General features: G+C 43.7%; 1 protein-coding gene across 12 annotated transcripts in view; it reads right to left on the reverse strand.

The window, feature by feature from the left end:
* Positions 1-26,898, reverse strand: part of LOC117211891 — a 193,575-nt gene that overhangs the window by 64,670 nt on the left and 102,007 nt on the right. For all 12 annotated transcript variants that reach the window (XR_004488368.1, XM_033456188.1, XM_033456185.1 and 9 more), the window contains 8 exons: positions 15,426-15,474; positions 10,997-11,249; positions 7,075-7,285; positions 4,154-5,256; positions 3,578-3,794; positions 3,116-3,364; positions 2,038-2,425; positions 95-389 (listed from right to left, as the gene is read on the reverse strand). Coding sequence is in view for 11 of the 12 variants with exons in the window: in XM_033456185.1 (XP_033312076.1) it covers positions 95-389; positions 2,038-2,425; positions 3,116-3,364; positions 3,578-3,794; positions 4,154-5,256; positions 7,075-7,285; positions 10,997-11,249; positions 15,426-15,474 (2,765 nt within the window). In the remaining variant the exon portion in view is untranslated. The remainder of the gene's footprint in view (positions 1-94; positions 390-2,037; positions 2,426-3,115; positions 3,365-3,577; positions 3,795-4,153; positions 5,257-7,074; positions 7,286-10,996; positions 11,250-15,425; positions 15,475-26,898) is intronic.

Consider the following 26,898-nt stretch of genomic DNA (forward strand, 5'->3'; position numbering starts at 1 on the left):
GCTTATTCGTGTACTGAAAGGAAAATGGTCCCAGGAACGGCCCGTGTCGGAGAAGCCACAACTCAGATAACAAGTTCAGGCGAGGTGTCCCTACCTTCGTCGTCGCTGGAGTAGCTGTTGTATCGCGAAACGTTGGCGACAGTCCGGCGGCCGTCGGTGCTCTTGCTGCGGACATGTGGCCGATGACCGTCCTCTCTTCGCCGTGAGTGACGACTCTCTGCGACAGAGGCCTCGTGAGCAGCGAGCTCGAGCAGCGCCTGCTGCTTGTAATAGTTGGACAGCTCGTTCTGCGCCCGTCCTCTGTTTACCGAGGTCGATGGCTTCCGGGTTAACGGCGATTGCAGCATTCGCTGCTTCCATTCCAGCAGTCGCTTCATTGACTCCTCGCGCTGCAAACACATGCACCTTGTGGAAAAGTGTCTTACGAACCCGTTCTCCTACGGAGCATTAAACACCATGACACTTTGTTTTTTTAAAAGACGTCAATGATATTTGTTAACTATACGATACTAGGCCATTCCGTCTAGGCATCGAACGGTAATTATAAACTTAAAAATAACTTTGTCTCGATGCGATTTAATTCCATTATCTCGTATGTAAAGAAGCTTATCGTGATCCTTTGGTCTGAAATAAAACGTCATTTTTATTCACTTCACCAGGCTTCTTCGCCTATATTAGCCGTTCGAATTTTCTAAAAATGTTTCTTTTAAATTTATCCGTATATTTGCAAGATTGATCTTTCAGGTTTATCCGAGACAACTATAAATGTCAGGAGTGCCATTTAAATTTTGTACTTGTAAAAATAACTTTTTCAGCTGTACACCGATGCATTCTAAACTCCTGAAACGTCAGAAACTCGTCCTGTACGACCATCGATTGCGTAATATTCTAAAGGCATGGTACGTTGATCAAAGTCGAACGTATCGGCAAGTTACACGGTCGATCAAAAGGAAACGACAAAAAAAACCGAATAACAGTCTGGAAGACTGATCCGAGAAGAAATAAAAGTGATTCGAGTCGGACGCACAAAATAGGGGCACGAGGAAATCAGTTTGCAGCGAGGAACGTCCGACGTGCTCGCAACGATGACGAAGATCGAACGGATCGCAGTGAAAGCAGAGTCACGAAACGCGGCGTGACATAAATGCAGGTACTCGGCGTGCAGGTTGCACCTTCGTATGAATCATCTTTTCGTGCCTGTGCGGCCTACGAATTATTCCGTCCGTCAAACAATCGACCGTACGCGGTTCACGATTACACCGAGGAAAGCGAACCAACGATTTGAGTCATCTCTATACGAGCGCCCTTGGGAATTTCTAAAGCGTTCCTCAAACATCCGGTCATTCTCTGGAATCTCGGCGATAGTTTACTACGCGATTCACAAAAACGTTGCTTCGTTGCCATAGCAAGTGAGTATTGCTATAGATTATTGCAGAGCTGATTCATTGATATCGTTTTCTCGAATCGGTATTACGAATTTGCAGATATTTACGTATAACAAAGCTATTTTGCTGACTTCTCACTGCCATTTGTAAATATTTCGAAGGATCAGAAATTTTTGAAAAAGGATCAATGGAGAGAATGTTTCAATTAATTTTGTATCCCACTGAATGAAGCGAATGGGGATACTACAAAGCGTAGCAATAACTCGGTGTTTCCAACTTCCACTCCGTTACTTTCTATCGCCCAAGGTTATATGGTAAGCGGTATCGCAACTCGAACACGCTAAAAACTAAACGTGAGCACTTTTCTTCTCTACGTTCCTCTCCAGAATAAACTCGCGTTGCACGTAATTACAAAACACTCGCGTTTCAATCGTATTTTTAACTTTAATCTCTCAGATCCATAGTCAGTCTCACATTTTATACTTTGCTCCGACGAAGAAGTAATTTTCGAACTAGCCGTAACTTATCGAAAACCAAACTGACAACTTTCCACGTCGACTTTAATAAATTGCGGATGCTACGCTGCACTTTGTAAAATATGAAAAACACAATGACCGTTTGGATAAAAGGAGGAAAGTCCGATAGAACCAACCTGCTGTATCTTTCGTTCACCATCCCGCGAGTCCTGTTCGGAAGATCGTTCTCCGTAGTCGTAGTCGTCGTCGTCGGGATCCAAGGCGGCCGGATGCCTTGTCCTCGGGAGACGCGCGGACGCCGATCTGCAGAACTGTTGCTGTTCGTTCCATCGTCTGGCAGCGGCGTGAGGAGCGTGACACGGTTGGCCCACGTGAGTAGTCCCCTGGGCCGTGTGACTCGTCGGTCTGCCGCCCCACCCCGCCGCCATCGACGACTCGTACTCTCGTGGAATTCTTCGCGGCACCGTTCCGTCCTCGACCATGTGACTCAACATTTCTCGGTTACTCGACTCGTAACTCTTCTCTCGCAACGATCGCCTCAGTTTCGCCTCGTTGCTGTTCACCCTAGATCAGCCAACAAGATTCCAACGTTTTATACGTTTAGTCGCGCGTCGTTTTTTCGACAACAGGTTCTCATTTTCATCGACCCACGGATACCGAACGACGCCTTTGGTTCAGGGAATTTTGTGTAACGTAGGAGACTGTTTTAGACAAGAAATAACATTATTTTTGTACGTCGATTATCCATACGTGTGATAAAATATATTTTTTCGGTTTTTCGTACCAATTCGATAAAAACGTATCATCTATTCGTGAAAAGGGCTTATCGATACGGCGAATCATTAAACTAAGAAAAAATGGAAATTCATTCGTGTCGTAAAACAACGGCATACTCGTCCAGATCAGAAAAGCAAATAGCGTATAGAAGATACTTCGATACGCGACACCATTGTTGCAAGGACCATGTTGAAATGCAAACAGCGTAAATACCGAGCATTATCAATTTCCATGTGGTTTTCGCAAGCATCGGCACTGGTACTTTACTTTTAATAACACTAGATCGAAAGATAAATATACGTAGATAGAAAATGAAATTTGCAAAATTCCAAATGGCTGTTTCGGATCGTCTTCCGCCGGTCATTTCGTAAAACATCTTTGACAATAATACTATGGGAATCGTATTAAAAAAAATATCGAGGAGCATTTGTCAAGGCGGTAGAAAGCTGGAAGAGAGATCGACGAGCAGTGACTCACTCGGTGTGCCTTTGAAGGGATTGGTGAGGTATCGCGTGTTGCTGATGAACGTGCTCGCGTTGCGTCCGCCTCAGGCCAGAGCAGGAAACTTCCGGCAGCGTTGCTATTCTACTCTCGTCGCTTCTGTCGCGGATTCCCGATGCTTTCGACGGCATTGTTGCTCGGGAAAGCGATTGGTTCCTTTGTTGCTGATGATGCTGAGGTGTTTGATGGAGATAAACCGAGGACTGCCGCATCTGCGCCGCGTATCTAAAACGAACGTATCATAAGCGACATCTTTGAAATATCGAAACGTCTTGTGAACGTAATGTCTTGTTCTTCGATTCGAACGTTTCGTAATTCAACGAATACGACCGAAACGAGAAGTCTGGTAGAATTGAACGGTTCAAGGCCGTTCCTCCGTACAATTTTGCTTTGCTTACTTGGCTCAACCTACGTATAATGGAATAAATCATCGGTTACCTTTCCTCGGAATAGAAATAACCGTCGTTGGTAGCGTCCGACGGAGTGACTATGTCTAAACTCGATTTAGGCCTTTGTGGACGCCTCTGTTGATTCAGCGATTCTTCGCACTGCGGTGGCATCTGCTGATGAGGCTTCCTGGTAGCTTCGTACTCCAAGAAGTCCGCGCTATGCGGTCGCGGTGGTGGCTGCGTCCTCGGTTGCCTCATTATTGGCACTGAATCAAATTGGATCAACGATCCTCTTACATACATACGTGTCATAAGGTTAAAGAATATTCGCGGACAAAGCAAGTACAGTCCAATTTTCCACGCGTTTCTCCCGTGTTAATTACCGTTGTGCTAGTTAACTTTGAGAGTTTAGAAAGTTCTCTGCCAACAAGAATGTGTTAATGTTCCAGCATATAGCGATGTTACGTAAAAGGAAAAAAATGTGCATCTACGGCTCTAATTGTCTCTAATTGGATAGGGTCGATTCGTACAATTTATGTTATCTATTCCACTTACATTTGTCAAACCAGGTCGACTTTAGTCTCGTCTATCGAATACCATATTTCGAACGAAGATATATACTTACTATTGGAGGGCGTGCCAGGAGAATGAATCTGCTGCTGATACTGCTGATGTTGTTGCGCGTACAGCGGAATCGGAATAGGTGCTGGCGAGGATCCTTTGGTATAGCCAACAGGTCCAGCTGGCCTCTGATACAGTTGAGGAGCCCCATAAACTTCCTCGTAGTCACCGTTCCCTCTGGCGGATCGCGGTTTAGCCGCGCTACGACCGTACGTGTCGGGCGTGCGCCTTTCCGTTTGCACCTGCCCGTACCCGTAATTCAAGCCCGATTTATCCGTTCTGAGGCTCTGCTGCGACGGTTGATTCATCCTCGTCCCATAGATCACGCTGCCTCTGTCGTAGTCCGACATCGGGCTCTTGCTGGTCACCGTAACGTCCGGCGATACCGGTGATTTCCGGTAGTCCGGATCCGGCGACGGAGTCGAATACTCTGTCGATCCGTCGGTCAGTCTTCTAGGTTTGGGCGGGGCGTTCGCGTAGATCGGTTGACCGAATTTTCGGGCCATGGGCTGCACAGTTTGTACGTTGCTGGCTGTCAAGTGCGACTGGGATTGCGGCTGCTGGACGACGTGCTTGTTATGATGGAGCTGATGAGTTTGATTGGTACTCTGATGAGACAAATGCTGATGAAGCAACGCTTGATGTTGGTGGGAGTGAACCTGCTGCAGTTGCTGAGAAGAGGGCATCAGCTGACCGTACTGTTGCTGTTGCTGATGTTGGTGCTGCGACGTGCTAGGTTGACCGTACGGAGTTTGCTGTTGAATCCAGCCGTTTACCATTGGCTGAACTTCGTTCGCGTTGTTGTTACCGGTGTTGGTGATGATGTTATTGTTGTTACTGCTGTTGTTGTTTCCGTTGTTGGTGTTGCTGTTGCTGTTGCTGCCACTGAGATTGGGGAAAGAGGCGGTGTTTACGCTGTTCGGGCTAGAGTTGTTGTTGGAAGCGTGGCTCGGATCGTCCCGCGATTGAAAACCGTGAAATCCAGAGTCGCTGTCGTCCGCACTCTGATTCAGAATCGAGGAAATCGAGGAGACGCTCGGCCGTGCGCTCCGCTCCCCGTCCGGCTGGCCAGCTATCTCGATTACCACCGCTGCTTCGCCGGCTCCACTGAAGCATATTTCATTTGTTCGATTATCATTCCGAATATCGCGCAGTTGTGCTCGAATCGTTCGCCTCGAGACGACATAGTTCCTTCTAAATTCAACGGGACCATTGCATCCACGAATCGACGAACAATAAGCAATTTCAATAATTTCACAAAACTAATCGCAAAAGAGAATTGAATTCGTTCGAGGAACGGCGAATCAAAGCGTTCCAACTCAACCGTACAGTACATGAAAACGTTTGAGCAACGAAGCGCGCGTAATCTCGCGACAAGCGAGCGACGCGAAGCGATGCGCGGATAAACGTTTAATTCGAAAGACCAGCGTGCAAACAAAGATCGGTGGATCCTAATTTCGAGCAGAGTTTCGTCACGTTTGTCGAGTCGTTGAGCCTGAAAACGCGGAAATCCAGCGTCGTCGTCAGAAACCTGCATCGGGTTTCGCAGTTCGTCAGAAAATTCCTAGTACCCAGTTGGCAAACGAAACACGACCGTCCTGTAGTTTTTTTAGCCGAGCAACGACAAATTCTCGGCTGTTTATACGCGGCCAACTTTGAAAAAGCAAACGAACGGCCGAGTTACGCCGCGATCGAAATGAGAACTTGCGTCTGAGCGTTCGCGATACTTTCGAATAGTTCTACGAACACGGGTAGCTCGTTGGAATCTTCGCTTTGGTAGAAACAGAGCGAATTTCCCCTTGACGATTTGTTCGATTATTTATCTTCGTTCGTGTTCTTTAATTGCGCAAAGAATAGCTCGATTACGAGTTACATTCTTAAAGTCGAAGGAATATTTCTTTGGAATTGCATTCCGGGTGCAACAAGTTATGCTATTCGTTTCGTTATTTTGTTCGGGGACGCGTGTTTGCTGAGCAAATAACGGAATAAACGCGGAGATGTTTCATAATCACGGCAGTGAATGATCGCGCTGTTTAAACTATCGAGTATTTGTTTTGAGATGGACGGGCTAGGCTTTTCGTACGTGCCTGCGTAAATTAGCTACACGATTTAAGATATTACGTAACACGATCGTTGACATCGATTAGCGAACAAGTTGCGAGGTGTGTTGAAAACGACGAGCAGGTTTTGCTGGAAACCAAATTTGCCATTATTAGGTTCGGGAATCTTTTTGTTCTCTAACGATAAATACGAAAACCGCGAAGAAAACATTGGGAATAAAATGTGGCGAATGAGAGATAGAAGACGTGCGATCGTTCACCGCGGTACATACGACTTCGAGAACTCGCTGTGCTGGAAGAAGCGGAATACGCGGAATAAGAAATAAACGAGGCCGTAAGGAAACGATGGCGACGCGAAATAAACGATTTTACATGAAATAACAAGTCTAACGATGCTGCTTCCTGCTGTAAAAGGCAACTCCTTTCTCGATTAATGAAATTCCGATCGAATTCGATGGTATTATTTGCTACTAGCGTCGTCACCAGCCATCGAACTAACCATCGAGCCAATGCAACGTATCAAACCATATCGGCCGAGCATGCGACGCGAAATAACGCGCCAGCTCGAAAATTTGCAATCGTTTGAAATTGTTTGGAATACTCAAGTGGTAGTTTATATTGGCCGGGAAAAGGTTACGCGCGATGAAAGTTATTGCATGGCAGAAGCGACAGTTGGTTCGATTCTCCTTTTATTACTCTTTTTACGAGTTCGTTCTCTGAAATTTCCAACGAGAAAATTAACGACCGTAGATTTTCAATATTTCTTTATGCTTTTGTATTTTGTATCCTTTATTCTCTTCTCTTTCCTTCGATACGAAGCGAACGAAGTTAGATCGCTGTGAACGAGGAAAAAGTAGATACTCACGGACTTGGGTCCTGAAGAAGAGTCGCCAAGGTCAACGCGTTCACCCACTGATTCATGCTTTCGCGACTGTCCGCTGCAAAGTGATAAGTCCTCATATTCGCGTGTTCGGCTTTGAACGCAAACTTTCTATTAACTTTGTCCTCGGGCTTGCACACGGTAACTCTGTACGACGGCAACAATATCGAGCCCAACAATTTTTCCTCTTCCGGACCTGAAATTTGTTCGTCATCAATGTCTAATTTGTCGTCGTTGGCAAAGAATAGATCATTTTTCAATATGAAACAAGCTTTGATTCGAGAGAAGATAGTACACCTCGATTTCATCTAATGTTGCAGTCAAATGGTAATCCGGACTACAGCATAAGGAATAAGAATCGATTCGGCCTTCCAGCTTCTCCGAATTTCAACAAAATTTCGAAAATCGTATATTCAATAGGCAAAACCGTGAATTCTCGAATAGCAGTAATTTTCAGCGTTTCTCGATGTAAGAGGAATAATATTTTTATAGAAGAATAAACGGAAAGCCTATACCGTCGCAAAACACGATCGCTCTGTTCTCCGTTCCTTCTGTAATCGTTTTGCAATAGTTTCTGTCACGCTTATTTAATAATTCGTAGCGGAACGAAACAAAAAATGAAACTTCATCGTTGAATGGACGCACAAAACCATCTAAAAGTTTGGCTAAGTACTCTGTAACGTTAGGATTAAACGATCCGAAGAAGTTCATGCCGTCTGGCTCGATTCACTTCGAGCCAAACCAGTGGAGGGGGTAGGCGGGAAAAGAAATTTACGTGGAAAGCTAGGAAAAAGTCGAGGCAAAGGGGTCGACGACGTTCTCGTTTATTAACGAGAAATATTCATCCAAGTTCCTCGTAGCCGCGTTCTGTGAAAGGAGATTCGAGAGCGAAAGGGTGGCACGAGTGCCGCGAACAGCCCTCCTAGAAACGAATCGCAAGACGACTTTCGCATCTGCGTCGAGGTGGACGCGAGGTTCGCGTGTCGTTCGACTTCGAGAAAGGATTACGAATGTGAGTACAGATGCAGCATATGCAAAGCTGTAATATTTCATTGTTATTTCAATCTGTATTTAACTACATACTTGTTTCAAAAATTGGTAGCTACTTCGTACGCAAGTAAAGTCATTGTCTAAAATTGTCGATGGCTAGCAAAACCGATCGTTAAAAAGCCAAAAACGTTAAAAGTACTATGATTTCCATCGAATGATGAAAAAGCTCTCGATCTGACATCGATCAGAAAAATCGTGGCAAGCGCTCGGTAATGCCCGATGACATGGACAAATGCGACAGGAAATCATTTTACAGGCTGACAAATCGAAAGGTTCGATTCGAATGCATCCGAAAGCCCTAACGCGCCATTGACACGAGTTAGCCAGGCCGGGGGTTGCGCTCACCCTTCCTGCCTCTGTCGACATAAATCACACGCTGAACCGCGGACAGAGGAAAAGGAACGAGATAAAAAGTGTTATAAATTTCGGCGCGAATATCATAACGGACGTCTGGAAAAGGAAGAAAGGGCCATCGTCCGAGCCAGGAATTTTCGAGAATGCACGCGAATCGTTAACCGTAATCGTGAAGTGTCGTGCAATTTATTTTCCAAGGAAAATTGTAGCTGTCGCGTCGTTAAATCGGCAGGCGAGGTTCGTCCAGGCGTACACAACTTGGTATGGAACTTACTTTCAAACTCTTAGGATTCGTCGTTTCGATTCGACAGAATCGTCTTCCGTCTAGAAAGGACAGATCCTCTAACAAATAAACAAATAAATTAGCCGGGAGGAAAACGAGATGATAAGAAGCATAATAAAGCTCGTTATATCTGATACGTTGTCAACGAAGGTGACAGGCTACGAAGGTAATAACAGGGAACGAGACTAATAGTTTCCATTCCAGGAACCACTGATAACCGCGTGTAAGAATTTAAATCCGCAGTAAACGAGTTCGCGTCTATGTAGGTGAAGCAAAACGCAATGGTAAATTAATTTATACCGGTGGAATAATGACTCAGACGCGCATTGTTTCCATTATGCGTCCATCGTAGAATATCGCCTTAATTAAGAACGGTGTGCAGGGCAACGCGAATGCCGGGCTGATTTCATTCGACGAAAGAAAGGAATCGCGCGACGAAAAATTACGATCATTTACGGCTGAAACACAAACCAGAGAATGTGAGTTTTCACGAGCGAAGCTTAAATGCGACTCGAATTTGAATTACGAAACGATATTAACAGAAATTTTCGTTTTTATTTGACCAGATACCAGAGATTTATCCTCAAATTTTTGATCCTGCTCTGGTGTAACAATATCGGAACAGAATCGCTGGAATTTCCAGTCAAATTTCATTCATTTAGAACATCGATAAGTATGGTATTATGGAAGAGCGTAGGTTCGTAAAGTGGGCTAATAACGACATTCTACGGTTACATTGCATATCTGGAAATTTATATAACAAAAACTTTCAAAAATATTTTTTATTCGAAAGAGAAAAAAGATTTTATCGAGTAAAAACCTTTTTACCACTTTTTATTGTATTTTATGTATGTATCTGTACTATCCAGGAGGATCTGAAAAAAATACAACGTAAAGCTTTAACGAAGTTTCAACTGTTCCCGGAGCTGTGATACGTTAATGATCGCAGATTCGAACGAAATTTTTGAATGTGAGAGGAAGATTAAAGGAAACGTATAAAAATTCTTTGTCGCAATGTTTTCTAGGTTATACTTTAAAGAAAAATTGCGGTGTTTTTAAAAAGATAAAAGTAATATCTTAATTATCGTTAATCAGATGCGTCAAATAATTTTCAAAATTCTACTACAGATATTGTTCACGTTCTGCAAGGCACAGTTCTCCAAAAATATTCTCGCATCGATCTGTCGATCTTTCGAAAATTATATTTCGCAAGGATAGAAAATATTTTACAACGTCGAGAGGTAAAAACTGCGCGATCTCGCGGGAACAGTCAGGGGAAGCATGTAAGTAAGTACGAAACTGGCGAACTCGTGCAATTAGCGTTGCGCAGGAAACAATCTGAAGGGAAAGAGGTAAGATCGAGAAGAGGAAATAGCAATCGGATGAACGGAAATTGGTGGAGCGAACGCTGTGCGAGTGAAAACAACGCTGAAAAACAACGAGAAAACTGGAAAGTTGAAGCTGTGCCAACTCCCCTGCGCGTGACACACGAAGGGAAGGAAAAATTGTTAATTTCATATGAATCCCCTCGGCGAAACGTTAATTGCGCGTATATCCGCGGTGATGTTGAAAACGAAGAAAAGAAAGAACGGGATAGAGTTTAACAAGAGGAAGAAGATATTACGTCCGGACGCGAATCCACTTGCATTATGCGTTTACCCGATGCTGTCCGACTAGTGACTAGTTCGTACCACTTCTCGCGTCTCATATAAACGGGAGATAGCAGAATTACTATGTTCCTACTTTGGAACCGAAGTTCGTAGAAAAGAGATTAAAAATTGGGAGAAGGATAGTTAAATTTTTTAGGGGAAGAACGTGTTGCTTAAAAATTTAGTCGCAACTCCATGGACAGAGACAAACGAAAGATAATTCGGGAGATTTACAACGGAAACTAACTGAACGCGAAGAACGTAGACACTCTGCTTCCGAAAAGAGAGATTTTTCCTCGTTCATATTTACTATTACGACTAAACAAACGTTGGAAAAGAGAGAAAGGAGGAACAAAAGGGAAAAAGCAGCAGGTATTCTCAATGAAACCACTAGAATTACGAGTCGCGTGTATCGCGTTGGGAATTGTGTCTTGCTGCTTCGTTCCAAAGACAAAACGAGGGGAAAAAGAAAGAGAAAGAAAAAGGCTAAAGGGTAAAAGATGGGAAAGGTTTTTCGGTGGAAAGAACGCGACAGGTAATTCCAGAGGGAGGAAAACGTGGCAAGTCTGACCTTTGTAATAAAAGAGGCAGTACTCGGAGAGGACGAACCACCGTTTCTTCCAAAGCATCAGCCCCTCGGAGCCCTGTTTGTGTAGCCATCCCTGAAGGGCGACGGGAGCGGAGAGTGGCCTCTTCGCGGCGGGCGATCGTAAACCTTGGGAGCCGCTTCGTCTGCGAACCCCCGACACGGATGCGGCCACCCCCGAGCCATCGTTCTTGCTACGTACCTGGACAGGTACGGGCAGCGGCGCCGCCTGGACAACCTGCAATCATTTTAGTTTCGTTTATGCTACTTGTCTCTCTGTCGAGTCCACGCTGCTACTATAGTCTGTTCGTACGTACGTGTTGCTTTTTCGACCAAATCTATGGTTTTCGATCGATTCGACGCGTATTGGCTAAATTGAAAGCAAGTTGTTGAAAGTAAGAGTTAGAGCCATGCAAATAGCGGTACGTGACACGAGCTTAAGAGTAATCTTTCTACGCAGTACGATGATAATACCAGTGCCAAGCGTCTTATTCTACAGCGAGTGGAAAATCGCCACGACGTTTTAGATCAACAAAATTGAAACTTTCGGGCAGTCAAATTTTTGTAGATTAGAAATCACGCGCGCATTACACGACGTTAAAGCATGTAGCAGCTGACACGGCAATTTAACCTATGCCGCGGCAAGCCCACCGCGGATAATAGAAATATTTATCATGCTAATGCCGTGTGATAAATTTCGATCTAATTTACATAATTACCAGCTACAGGAAATTTGGATAATTGCAGGCGATTATCATTTTCGTTTTCGTTCATTTCGCGCGTCACAAAATATCTAGCCAAGATCGCAATTGGTCGACTAAGTTGAACTGCTTTCTAAACTGGAACCGCGTCATTGTCGATTAAGCTTACAACACCGCAGGTCATCGGGAAACTGACAGCGGTTAGCGACCAATCTTCGTTTCTGATATTTACGTAACTTGTACCCAAATCTCTCCTTTCGTTCGATTCTGCCCGAGATAGCGGTTAATCTCTAAATTTAATTTTTCTGTGATATTTCGAAACCTCCTTTATTCGAAATTTCTCCACGGAAATCGATTTTCGTGTCTGATCTTCCTGACTAGAAGGGGGCTTTTATTATCGTTTCGATATACGATGACTACGCTTTAGCTCCTGCACTTTGACAACTTTGATTTCTCATGAGATATTCTAAAACAAACAGTTTGCGTAATACACAGAGAAATGAAAAATCGACTGCGCGGCAGGGACGTTTCATCGAAACGTTCCCGTCATGGATTGACCGATGGAATTTGTTAAAACCAGTGGATGGAGAAGCGGAGAACTATCGAAACGGTCAGTTTTGAGAGAGTAACTTCGTTTATACCGGTCAGTCGGCAAGGTAGCACGTCGTGCAGCGCCATGTTGCTTCCTAAGCGACAGATTTTTCGATAGCTGATCGGCAGCCGCTTTTCCGCTACCTGTCTGATCGAGTTAGCGCGAAAATTCCGTCCATCCTATGGAAAATTTATCAACTAGCCGCAAAATCTCACGTTCGTCGGAAATACCGCGAAATCGTAATATTATTTAAACTACGTTCGACGACGCAAGAAACAGGAAGCAGAGAATAAATTTTCTAACAGACGTTCATCGACCTATCGAATAAATATTTTAAATTAAATTTTTTTAATTTAATTAAATAAATTTTTTTAATCGAATAGTCTGTTCAGGACCAAATACAAGGAGAAGCAACCAAGATACGAAGAGATAATACTCGATAATTAATAGTATTTAACAATTATATTTAATTAATACTCAAATAGAATCGTGCCAAATCTTTTGACAAATACGACGAACGGTAAGCGAACGTGCAAAAGTCAGCATACGAGCAGCGGGTTTCCACCTTTTGATTTTCATGGGAAAATCGGACTGGCTATCGAGCTTAAGATTAAGGCGAAACTCGGCGCGTACCTAATCGTCTCTTCTCTTCGCTCTTTTCAACTTTTTATTATTTTCCATGTTTCCAGGCCGTGGACCAGCTTTCCGAGAAACGGTTGTTTCCCCCGGAACATTCTCTTCGAGCTTTTTCGGTCTACCTAGTTGCTGAACCCTACGGAAGCTTTTTCATCGTTTTGCTCGATTAAAGGAACGACAACGTATCTCCTCGACAAATTGCCAACAAAGCTGCTTTCGTTGGAAAAATTTGACTGATCGAGTTGCCGGAAGTCGATTTAATTGGCGAACGTTTGGCGCTATAGCCGACAACTGCTGCTGCCGGCACGTGCCAATTTTATTCGAAAAACACCTGGTTCTCGTAATTTCTCCTGATGCTAATAACAACGCAAAGAAATGTCGAGTTTCCAACGAGTACACGAATTAATTTAACTAATCTATGTTAAAAAGGAAGGAAATCAGAAATGTCATCGTGTCGTGAATGTTTGCATCGGGGAAGCGATCTCCATCGAAGCAGCTTTCTTTCGAATCCTGCCATTTCTACCGCATGTATAGCGTACAAGCTGGATTGGCTTCCATAATTCGGTGATAACGAGACAACAACAGTCATCGAATCGTCTTGTATATGATCTATGGCTGTTATACGCCGACTAAACGAGAATGAATATTCATCGTGAGATTAGAATGGTTCTCACGCACGAAGGTATGCGACTACGCACATAGTTCGTATCGATATACGTACGCTGAATTGCAGAAACTCGCGTTTCATAATAGTCGATAGCCAGAATCAATTACTATTGGAATGTTCTTTTTAAGTTCTTCTTTCAAATTCTAGTTTTTCGTAAGAAGAGAATTCTAAGAAAATAATAAACCACGATAAAACATTAAAATAGTCTTTCTCGCTAGTTGCAGAATATTTGCTTCGTCGTTTCTTTTCTTTCAAATGCATCTACGTGCTCGGACATCGTAATAGGTCCAAACTGTTCTTTAGCGGTACATCCCATCCCAGATTTGAAAATTCGAAGCTTCTGCAAGCAAAACAAACAGTTGTCTTCGCGCTTCGTGGATTCCCAGGATGTGCCTCAAACGCGGGGGAAACAAGGGTGATTCTTCTTTTCCAAGAAAGAGAGAGAGAGTGTCGCGTCGGCAAGTTCAGGATCGCGCGACTCCAAGCGATTCGTAGGCCGAACAAACCGACCGAGAAATTTTCTTCCACGGAAGCAGCGTCGACGACAAGCCTGAAATTCGACCGAGTTGAACCGCAGGATTGAAGAGATGGCAATTCAAAAAATGACTCGGCTAAATTTCTACCTGGCTGCCGAATCGACGAATCGTCCGTCTACGCGGTTCGAAGCGAGAAGCGAGTTTGAAACTTCATCGACCGCTAGCGGATCGAGGCGGAGAAGTTCCTTTCGCGAAAAAAGGAAGAGAAGAAAGTAGTTCGATGTGACTTTCTTTCGCTGCGGCTGCCTAGCGTAAATGAGGAGAGAACGACGCTTGGAGCGGTTTATGGCGGGTGAAAATTGCTACCGCGTTTTGCCTTCGTCCGTCACTGCTTTTCTACGACTCAAGTCGTGGCAATATCCTGTGGAGAGACGTAACGAGCTGTCACGCACCATTTTAGCGAAGCTTCCAGAACAAATGGAGGAAAGAAGATAGGTATATTTGGTTCACCGTTCGCCACTTTCGCGCAAGCCAATAAACGACAGTACATGGAAAAATAATAAATGAAATAACGGTGAATTTACGGTGCTAGAAGGATCTTGCCGTGTTCAGTGGCTGGGTTGGTGCTATCTCCCGTATATTCGATCTCGTTTTAGTCATTAACGAGCCCAAATTATTAGTCGACAAGTTGGCGATATCGCGACTCATCCAAGACCAAGGTCTTTGAACCTATCGTTTCTTATCCGAAGATTAATCTGATCGTTGCATTAGAACTCGCGGAACTGTGCGCACACGAATAATTGAGCTGATTAAATCGCAGCGACTAGCAGTTTATCAAAGAGCACCGCGAGACGGTAATTAGAGGAGCAAACGATGTAACTGGAAACGTTTAAAGTTGCCGGTTAATTCAGTGAGATTTCTGCATTAGTCTCGGCCGCTTATCGCGTCGATTTAATCGCGTTAACTTCAAACGACATCGTTAACTCTGCCACGGAGTTCCGTATAGTATCGTGCAGCACGGAGAAGGAAGAAACCTTTACAACTGCCATAAACCCCTATGACACGTATCGATTTCTCCAACTTCGACGAAAGTATGCAACTCCCTCAGAGACGCTCTCGACTTGCATCATCTTCTACCGGTTGTCCTGATCTTTCCCGACAGTTTGTTCGAAACGGCAGTTAATAGCACTTTTAACGCTTTTCTCCTAACTCGTGTACGCACCGTTTCGTCTTATCAATGAGAATCAAAGATCGTATCTTACGATCCTTGGATCGATCAAAGAAAAAGACACGTGAAATTAAGTTTCAGGGTCATAATTTCAAAAAGCTGTATCGTTCGAACCTTTTTGCTGTCCATTCCGGACGTCGAGCTGGTCACCGGCTGGTCGAGCCTGAAACAATAAAAAATATCGGTCATATGAAAACGTTCCTTAACGTCTCAAGGGTGAATTATCGTTTTAAACAGAATCAACGACCTTTCATATCGGATAATTCGCTGTTAAAAGCTAAAATACCGAAGAACTTCAACTGCCATTTGCACGACTACGCGCGTTCAAAACGATAAGTATACGGAGACACGTTGCTCGTGGTGGCGGACAATTTTTCCGGGACAGTTTGCTCGGCTGAAAGTTTTCAGATGCGAGAGCTTTTCGGTAATGGGCGTTCAAGTTTCGCGAGTTCTTTCGCGGAAGTCGAGTATGTACGCGGAGCGACTGGTAAATCCTTTCAGCGGTATCCGCTCCCTTTATCGACTCCTTTTCGCCGGTGCTTTTTTCCTGTTTCTCTTTCGAGTCTCGACGCGTGTTAACAACTTTGGCCCCTTGCTGGTAGTGCATACGGAATCGACTGCGAGTCTTTGAACAGCACTTTGCGCGACCCGGCCCGTCAATTAGGGGGAAAAGGGATCCCGTTCCCGTACCCTTCAGTTTCGTACCGCGTTTATACGGTTTTCGTTTTCCTCTGCTAATTCGTAATGGTGACTCTGCTCCATTTTCCTCGACGAAACTCCGGCTCGTTCTCGAATACACGAGAATCGGGCAGAAACGCCGCTATTGTTTCTTCGTATCCTTTAGGCCAGCAAACGAAATAGAATCGCGTTTGCTTCGAAAGGTAATAAAAAAGTGTCTGTAAAATATTCGCTAATCGAGATTTTTCGAGACGATCCAATCACCGTCCAAATGGCAGCACCGAAATATCGGTGTGTTATAAACGTATGGATAATTAATGCGATTCCATCTCGTTACGGCATTAAATTGTTACGTGCATTTAAAATTTTCAGAGAATCTGCTATCAGTTTCACGAGAACGACACGGAATCGGCGAGTGAACGGAAACGTAAAGTCGAAGATCCGCCTCTGCGTCGTAACGTAAAATGCAAACTCGTTCCATCAAATTGAAAGAATCGCAAATGGACAGTCATAAATGTAGCAGGTAACGATTACGTGAATTGAAAAATTGCCTGGTTGTTACTTTCATAACGGCTTGGAAGGTAAGAACTGTGTATCGTAGCCGATGCAGAGTAATCAATCACTTTCCAAAGGCTTCGTTCTTCGTTAAATCGATTCCGTTGCTTTTCTATTTTACATAGGAACGAGGCAAAGAACGAGAAAATTGCTAACGCCAAGTTGCTTTGCATCCTAATAACCGGCACTAGAAATACCTCTTTTTTTTACAAACGATTTTTCCGCTCCATAGATAGAAAAGTAATATTGTAAAGCGATTACTTCTCAATTACCATATTCGTGATATACCTATATTTGCCCTATCTCCAGCGGATTTGCAAAATCGAACTTTGCTATATTGATATTCCCAAGTGCGCCATACAGGGAATGAAATAGCTTTTCATTCGATGCGTTTCGAATGATTCGAAAGTAACATGCAAGAACACTGGTAATCCTATTTCGCGAAAAGCTTGTTCGTTTAATGGACAACCGGTAGTTTTCCACCGTTGTTTACGCAATTTTCTATCTAACGAAACAGAAGGGAGGAAGAAAATATCGAAATGTGATAAGTAACGTGGAAGGAACGCAAAGAAAACCGATAAAGCACTCTCGCGGAACACAGCTTTTCTCGAAGAGAAGCGAAGCTTCGGTTGCGTTGTATCGAAATGAATTATTAAACCCACGAGCGTGAAATTATACAAATATTTATTGTGTGTGTGTGTGCGTGTGTGTGTGTATGTATAAATTAATACAAAAGTACAAGAAACCGAAGAGAGTTATCGACCTGTATGTATTTTTGACGAAACAATCATAGCGCGACTGGATCTTCGATTCCTTTTTAATGTTCGGTTCGCGGGAAGTAGAACAACGCCGAGAATAGAGACGAAGAGGAAGGGTCGTATAACACGTCGAAGTTCGACAATGGTGAGCGATTAAAAACATGCTTCGTGTTGTAAAAAAACGTGACATTGCATCGTACGAGAGATGTCACTCTAAGTGGTTATCAAAGTCCACAGACGTCGCGGCTGAGAAATTCTTGTTCGCTTTTTCGACGCTACCGCGAAATTTCTCGGTGATAAATATTTAACCTCAAATTTCTAAGTTGTCCAAGTTGAAAGAAAAAGGAATAATCTTATATTTCTGGTATGAAAATTCGAGGAACGGTCGCAAGTAATGAAAATGTAAAGGTTGCAATGGTATAAGTTTGAAGGAAGGTCGTTAAAATATGGTCACGCGAGGAAAATAATATCCCGCCGTCGTACGGATGCTAAAAGGAAATGCAGCAAGGAGTTTCGCCGGATGAGAGCATCTTCCTCCATCGGAAGTTTACCATGGATGAGAGGGAAATCACAAGGACTTGAATTTCCGGGCGCCTGTAACGCGTGGAAGAAACGTCACGAAGACCCTCGTTTCTTCGAAATTCTACCTACGCCACGTAATCTGGCTTAATCTCGCATTGTGCCGTAAGAAAAGTCGCACGGACGTGTCGTTTCGAAATAACTTCCGCGCAAAAACCCTTGGCGTTGGCAATTTGCAGTACACTGTTCGTTTTCGTTTTTATTAAACCGTAATTGCAACCATGTTCCTTTATTACGGTTTCTTTCGCGTTCGCCAGAAAGAACGTAGAACGTAGAACAGGATTTCTAAAAATTGGTCAACTTATCGGCTTTGTACGTAACGTTTTAATTAATACAAATGTAAAAAGTATACCATAGATACGCTACGCGCAGGTAGTTTTAGAAGAATATATCGGTCTTCATCGCAGTCGCGCTTTCTTACAAATCGGCCAAAAGCGCTTTTTCGTTTATTTGTTATTTGTTTATTTATTATTTGATCACGCGTTTTGGAATAAAAGAAAACCGATTGTTCCTGGAGTACAACGTTTCGGTTTTACCGAAAAATTCGAGCAACGAAATTTTGCAAATAACGCGTTAAATAGAAAAATATTTTTCATGTTCTATGTCGTACGCATATCGAGAATGTCAAAGTTCTTTATCGTTCGACCTTCGGCGAAACATGGCGCTCGCGACGTAACGAATTTAAAAAGCAGATTGTCGCGTATCTCAGCCCCTGGTCCGGTCAGTGGATGCAGCCGTCGCGACCTGATTTCCAGATACAATAGCAGCCACGGTTTTGCGCTGATGTCATTGAAAATTTATCGAGTGTCTCTACAAAAAGCTCGGTTCAGAGGAGAAACATCTGAAAAGAAAGAGCTTGTTCGCGATGCTCGCGCGCAAATTGCCGAATACCTCGGCCTTTCTTTATTTACGTACGCTGACGCGACGCGACGTGCGACGATCTTCGTCTCTCTCGTCTCTTAACCTGTTCTTTGAGAATGGGTGCAACGAGCGGACGTTCGATGACACTACAGGCAAGCTACTTACACTTCAGCTTCTTGCAAGACTTCGAACAAGACAACGTAGAAGATGAAGGAACGCGACGCGAATTCTTTCGATTAGCAAAGGGAGTAGCAAGGTATAATTTAGAATATTTTCGATTCGAATTTCCTCGAGCCACGAAAATTAACGCATAATTGAAGTTTCATTAAGGAATCGCTGTAGATATACAGGGTGGTTGGTAACTGGTGGTTCAAGCGGAAAGGGGATGATTCTACGCGAAAAAAGAAGTCGAAAATATAGAATAAAACAAATTTTTTTTTTTTTTATTTCTTCATCGAGACAACGATCTACAGTGAGATACGTTATAACGAGACGCGATAAAGTGCACACGTACCGAGCGAAAATTCAAAGTCGATTTTCTCGAAAACAAAGCCTCGAACGAAAAATTGTTATTCTATATTTTCGACTTCCTTTTTCGCGTAGAATCACCCCCTTTCCGCTTATACCAGCAGTTACCAACCATCCTGTATAGCTCGATATACTTTTTCTTGCAAGTCGTTCCCCCACGAGGCAGTTGGATCGAAAGAATCGCCTCTCGTTGCCGTTGTCGTAACGAACCTCCGCCGATCATGAAATTTCCTTTGGATGCTGTATCCAAGAATCGTACGGGTTGCCTCGATAGAGAAGACGAAAAAGATTTGCGAAAGCAGCAAGCTTTTTGCGATGAGAACGTTTGCACGAACTAAGCTTTCTGCGGATTAGATCGAAATAAATGGAAATCGAGTCTAATACGAATTTTGTTCAGCTTGGACAAATTTTCACAAATAAAAAAAATTTCCCTTGCGTTTCTACGCTAAGAAACTCATACGGTATGCACTGTAGCATAGGTATCGGCAGCGATCGTGAACTTTCGCGTGACTATACGTGCTAGCGATACCTGTATATATATGTAAAATTCGCGAGATCGCGACAGCAGCTCGTTCGTTACTCTGATTTCGTATTGGATAGATGGAGAATTTAACTAAGGTGAGCGAGGGTCATCAACTTGCAGCCCTGGTTGCCGATAAACCTCGTCCGCTTTATTCACGCCGTGCCAGTTTACGTAACATAAAACCATGGGGACTAATAAGTAATTTCTAGCGAATAAATATCGAGAGCGTTCTTGTAATTCGCGTGAAAATTCATGGATTTTTAGGTGCGCGATTCGGTTATGAAATAACTGGGAGAGAGACGATCCATTCCGATCGGTTTTGCGATTATTTCACGCGTCCGACTCACAATTAAGGGTAATATACGATACACCGGCGGTTAAATCGGGGTCCGATGTATCGTGGTCGAGGAAATCTCGCGCAATTTATCGTATCGGGCGCTCGGTCTCGTACAGAACAGAACCCTGGCAATATTTCGGTGCATCGTGCATCGTTCGGCACGCGGAACGTGCAACGGCTTGCGAAATAAGAGAATTCGGCTAACGGAAGTTAATCAAGGGATTAATAAGGGGCATTATACCGAGATATTTCCGTTTTGTACCGTAAACGACAGAGGATTTGCGTGTTTCCAGACAAACTGTTTTACCGTACGAAAATTTGCGATAATCGCTGGGAAATCGGGTTTTAAAACAAGATAATATTTAATAAAAGAGGTTGGATTAGTTGCGATCTTTTGCAGCATACGTCGCTAAAACGGGATAATTTTGTTCGAAGAAACAAAGTTCTCGCGTGTTCGCGTGATTTCGAGGACGATACGGTGACATCTGAGCAACATAAGAAGTTCCAAAAATACGACAGCACATTTTCTATCGACAAATTGAACAGATAACAATTGGTGATCGCAGACCGCTCGCTTTCCCTTAAAGAGACCCTTTAGCCAGGCTTTTAACTCTCCTGAAATCGATGCTCGCATGGGCTCCATCCATACGTTGTATTTCAGATTTTTAATCAAATTTCAATGCAAATTGGCTTTCATCTGTGTAATTGAAAGGTCCAACCAAATAGTACACGTATAACAAATCAGCATCGAGTAAACTGGATTATCGTAGATATATCGTCGCGATACAATGCGTAGCGTTATAATAAATTATCGCTTTGATATATTAAAAAGGAAACGAGGGCAAATTTCATGCAACGGAAAGGGAATACGTAATCATCATCGATATCTTCGATGAGAGATTTTCAGAGCTCGTAATACGAATATTACTAGACGAGCCGGTCGAACGTATATTTTACGATAAAGTTTCTATGAAAACAATACCGTTCCTATCCTGATATTCGCCTTTAAATCGCGATAAGAATTACGTTCGACCGACCGCGTAACGAAAAATCGTTATTTACATCGTGCATAGGTACATTTAAGTGTATTTTTGCAGCGGCTTTTACCATAAAAATTATATTGTCACGATGCGGCGATGGTTCGTGCCAATAACTTGCAGACGCGACTGATGGCTGAGTTTCCGATAATATTCAGAAAGTTCTCGTATCTGTGGCGAGAACCGCCTTCGAGCGAATTACGCGAGCCTTCTGCATCTCGCCGAACTAGCATCCTCTATTAGCGGCAAGCTGACGGCGCTACTTTGAAATAAAAACCAAATCACAATTTTTTTTATTTCGCTATCTTCCTTTCATTTTCCTTTGCCCTGAAAATTCTGGAAATTTCATTTCTTCCTTAATTAAAGAGAATAACGATAAAAAGTTGCCTTAGGACAGATGTTACGAGAAACGTTTTGGTATTAAAAAGGAAAGAAGTAATTAATTCATTATTCTAAAGTAAAGTTTCATTGCCTGGGAAACACGTGCGAAATTATTCGATAAACAAAATATCTCTCTGTCCGTAATTTTACCGGGGAAAACGAAGTATCGCTCGGAGACCGTTGACTCGAGAGAAATCGATTCACCGCGTTCCTCTTTGCGATTTGTTCGCGATCGCTGTGGTCGCTCGATCGATAAAACGCCGCGTAACGATCTCGCTCGGTTGCTAGCTTGCAACGATGCTGACTGGGATGTTCCGTCGCCGCCAAGATTTAGATAGCGGCGAGCAACCTAGCCACGACGATGAATGCTCGTGAACCAGAAAACGCGTGTACCGGCTCCAGCCGAGCGCCGAGAAACCAACAGCAGTTGCCACCTAAATCGCTAAATGAAACAGCTTTCCAAATGGAATTACGCGCGAACGTTCGAATCGGTGCTCGCATCGTTTTCATTCGGTACAGGAGAAGTTGCTGCGATTCTCTATTTTTGCTGCTCGCTTATCGACGCGTTTGCTCCGGAAGATAAATGAAGCGAGAAACGGAACCTTCGAACGAAATTGGAACAGCGTTTGCAGCGGTCTTTGAGTACTTTGTTGGCAAATGAGAGACCATGGATGTGTGTTCGTTTGGTCAACGAGGAGTATTTGGGTGCTCGGTTCGAGCGGAGAAGGAATCAAAGGAAAAAGACCAAGTGTCGTGATATGAATCGATTTCTCCACTATCGTACACGTACAAATTTAGTTACCAACATCGACTGTGAAAAGCCAAACGCTTGACGGTTTTTGCAATTCCAAGTATCACCGAGTCGTTCATAAAGGATACGTCGTGTACGTTATTTAAACCCGATACCGAAAGAAGCACTCGGTTTCGCCTAAGGAAAAAGGGAGGAAGAAGGTGACCGAATATTTCTTACGTTGCAGTAATCCCCTTCTTCGAGGACGTGCGGCTCGTAACCTTGTCACGCTCCGTATACTTTTAATAGCGAGTCAATGGCGAAACTATAAAATAATGGAATATAATTGAAGGGAATATGCTGCATTCGTTATAAACGAAGAGAGGAGTATAATTCTTACGATATCGATGTTTTTCATAAGTGAATTTTATTCATTTTCGAGGAGAGAAAACTAAAAAACCTTGGTGGAATTTCACCGAGCCACGAACAAAAGGTTGAACGAAAACCTAGAGAAGGACAATTGAAGCCGAGCGGAACGTTTGAAGGACGGAAACTGCATGGTTGCACGTAACGTCGTAACACGTACGCGTCATTTAAAAGCAGTAATATTCTTGGAAAATAGCGAGGCTCGGTGTAATAACCGTAAAGGTAGTTTGAGCGCGAACCCACCTCGAAATTAGACGAGCTTACAGCGTGTTAGCTAAACGGACGTTCGACCGCTATTCAATTGCTACGGTAATTAAACGTTCGTTACAAGTTTTTACGTTTTCGCGTATGTTCGACGCGATAGCGTTATTGTCTGGCATCGCGTGATAACGCGGATACCGCTTTAAACGATGAAGAAAAGAAAACATCTTTCGCGAGGGCGCAAACGAAGCACAGAAGTTAAATCGAAAGGTCGTTTAAAGACACGTATACCGATGGAACGTATAGATATATAGATATCGCCTGTAAAATACATCGGCCTATCGCACTTTATTAATCGCGGGATAGGCGAGGCTGTAGCGTGTGCGGACAAACGAGCAGGGTCATGCGGAAGGTCAGTTCGCTTCAAGGGGAAATCAATCGATCGCGAGCCGGACGATTTTTCGCCTGAAAGCCGGCCGACGCGTCCCTCCCAAACTGATTTCGCGGACTGCATCGACCATCGCAACGCAACGATGCGACCTGTCGCGTCTGTCACGGTATCATCAGTTTCTTTCCTTCTTTCCTATGCGACGTGATTTTTCTTATTTCAGCGTTCACACGTTATTATTTTACGTTATTGTCGCTCGACAGAATTGTTCTTCGATCTGAATCGATAGTATCGCGCTTCTATTTTTCTTTAAAAAATTTGAATTCGAACGACCAAATATTAGCACTTATTTCATGCGGTGTTCCTCCATCGGAATCTCTAAAAGCCGATAACGACACTTGAATCACAATTAATTTGACGAGTTCCGTTCCGTGTTCCCAGTTCAAATATCGAAGAATTATCGTTTGACGCGAGCCACGATTTCCGAAGCCGATAATAACACGAAAACGGCTAACGATGGCTGGCAGAAATCGTGTCCTGTTCGACGACCAGTGAAGTTCGCGAAACGTGGCTTTCGTTGATCGTTTTAGTCGTTCCGGCGCATCAAAAGCGAACGAAATTCATCAGGCGTGCAACGACCGCGGATCTTCGGCCGGCACGATGCGACATTCCTTCGCAATTTCCAACGATCGCGCACTCGATGTCCGGCAAATGGCGCAAAGCGTCGCTCCGTACCCAGCCGGCTCTAACGAACTTGACGAGAAATTCGTGCGTCGATCCTGCCGTAGGAGGTTCGTTCGAGAGCCAATGCAAATGATCGTTTTTGTTTCGAATCGTACCGGCGAATGATAAATTCAACAGGAGAGCAGACCGAACGAACAAACGAGGTCTGGAAGAGGAGATTTTAGTCGAATCCGTCTGGTGATTGTTTCGTAGCGAGCTGCAGGCACCGAAAGACGATAAAACTGAAAGGGTCGAATCGATCGTCGCTGATTTCCAGCTCGTTAGAACTCACGGTTCAGTCTGAAAACGGTAAAGAAGCTGTAACACATTCGGTAGATTTTCTTTTATTTTACACAATTGAAATCGAATAAGACGTATTTCAATCTTTCAAATATGCCAATTCCACAAAATTCGAAACGTTAACTTCAGACTATAATCGATAATTCGATAACTCAAAAGGAGAAAAAGTGTATCGATTCGAAAGTTCGGTCGGTTGAACTTTTCATTGCCTTTATCGTCGATTAATTCAGTCAACAGTGCGGACGAATAAACAAAGCAGGAAGACTAAATTACTTCCGCTGACATTACGTCATTCTGACTCGAAACAAGGTCAGCTAAAGGCACGAAGCGAGCGACTCCATCGTAGTTTGGCTTATTTTGCATTTTGGTTCTCTTCGAATTTTCGTGGTTACAGAGATTAATGAAAGATCAAACCCGAGGAAGAAAGAAACGTAAGGAAGAAATGTGTGTACTTTTGCGTCGAAGAGATCGATCGGACCGGATGTGACGGTACAGGATGATTCAAAGTCAGAGATCGATTAAACGGATCGACCGAACTAGCGCTTGTTTCTATCTTTGGTAATAAAACTTCAAAAATAGTTTCGAGAATCTGAGGCGTATGATAGATACGAGGAGAATAAAGTATATCATTTTTACGTTTAAAACGCGAGGATATACTATACATCCGATACCACGTAGCTCTAAGAATTTCAGGTTTAATCTCGTACGTTTTTACGATTCGTTCTTGCCGTGAAGATAATTATTTCGTTGCTCGTATTATTGGAAAACACATGGATGAAACTCGGGAGACAACTGCGTGATATAACCGTGGTAAATTATGTGCCTCGGAGAATCGTTCGAAAATCTTTGATCTAAACTTTATCGTAGTCATTAGTCAAGAGGCGTAAGAGGCCCAGATCTTAGACTTTAGATGCGCAATATTCAACCTAAAGACGTTGAATCTACGTATCGCATATACCGAAATCGATAACGGGCTGAGAAGCTTCGCGAGTAACTCCTACAGACAGTCTCTTCTTGGTAGCATGTATATTACAAACGTTAGGATAAATTTATTTTACTTTATCGTTGTGATACTCTCCGACGTTAAAATTAACTTTGCACGATCGACGTTATACCAAAACGAATTTTATCGATCCGAACTTCAGAGGTTCCACCAGGGTTCTATTCTATGGTTTTCGTTTCTTCTATTGTCAAAATTAGCGTCATACATCTCGCTTCCGCTATACACATTCGTGGCTAACGAGAACGATAAGCTGACAAAGTTGGATCGGATATATCAATCCGCTCGTTCATCGCAGGCTCCGTTCGGCACGACGATTACACCACTTTGACACGGTGATATCGTTCCCGAGGAGAGTTACGATCGCGTCTCGAAATCAGTGATTTACGCTGTTTACTTGACCACCTGCGTAATTGCCGATATTCGTTACCTGCGCGGCTCGTGGCATAGCAAATTGTTATCGAATACGTCATTGGCTTTGGCCGTCCGAAATTAACGGACCCGTCAGAGCGTTCGCCTATCGTTTCGTGCCGGATATGATTATCAATAATCAATCGCGAAACACGGCTGAACGAGACGTCTATGAAAATATTCAGCGAAATTATAAATGAAACATAGGCTGGCTGTGAACGAGGTTCGAGTACCTTCTGGTCAGTCTAGCTTGGTTTATGCGTTCAGTGAAACAAGAATCATTGTGTTTTACTGTATTAGAATAACTAGTAGATCAAATGGATTAACATACATCGAGCCAGAGTAAATATAGCGGATAAAACGAATTACGAACAACGAGCTACCTGCTTATATCTATTCGAATTTGGTAATTTTACGTGTATTTGTTGTAATCTTATCGTCTTCGCCTATCGTCGAACACGCAAGGGCAAGAGCATCGCAATGCACCCTATCCGGCATCGTTTCTCCTTCTTCGTCGCGTGAATCCGTCAGTCCAGGGAACAGGGAACCGGTACGACCGCTGGCCTGGTCATCGATAACGTCCAACCGAAGAACGTGGCCAGCCTCGATCGACGGCTAGCTTCCTCCCCGATTCATCTTCTATGCAGCAATCTCCGCCATTGTCTGGCGCGTCGCGTCGCGTCGCGTCGCTTCGTCTCGCCTCGCATCGCATCGCATCGACGACATTGCAGTTTTTGGAACGTGCCAGTCGATCGAAGAAAAACGATGGTCGCGATTCAACGTGAAACAAAGCGGGAGTAAATGTGGAGAACGATGTCATCGTACAGTCGCGTCTCGCATAATCGAGATCGGGTTTCGATGCGTTTTAATTCGCATGGGAAATTGGGTCGGCGCTATGCACCACGATGCGCCACAGTTCCATCGTTGAACGCGGTCGCGCACACGCTCGACGATCTCCAAATTCGCGCGCGTAATGCGGCTAAACGACCGGTGACTGCTACAACGTTTCGCGGGACACGTCGCGACTTCCTTCGAATAATCAGCGAAATTCAACAGAAGAGAATAGATGTGAAAAACGATACGGATTTCGTCGTTCTACGTTTACTCGTTAGTCGTTTGCGTAGATCGTTTAACGCTTTGCGATGATTAAGTTCTACAGATCGATCGATTA

The sequence above is a fragment of the Bombus bifarius genome, unplaced genomic scaffold (assembly GCF_011952205.1).
Source record: "Bombus bifarius isolate JDL3187 unplaced genomic scaffold, Bbif_JDL3187 scf7180000008263, whole genome shotgun sequence".
Lineage (NCBI taxonomy): Eukaryota > Metazoa > Arthropoda > Insecta > Hymenoptera > Apidae > Bombus > Bombus bifarius.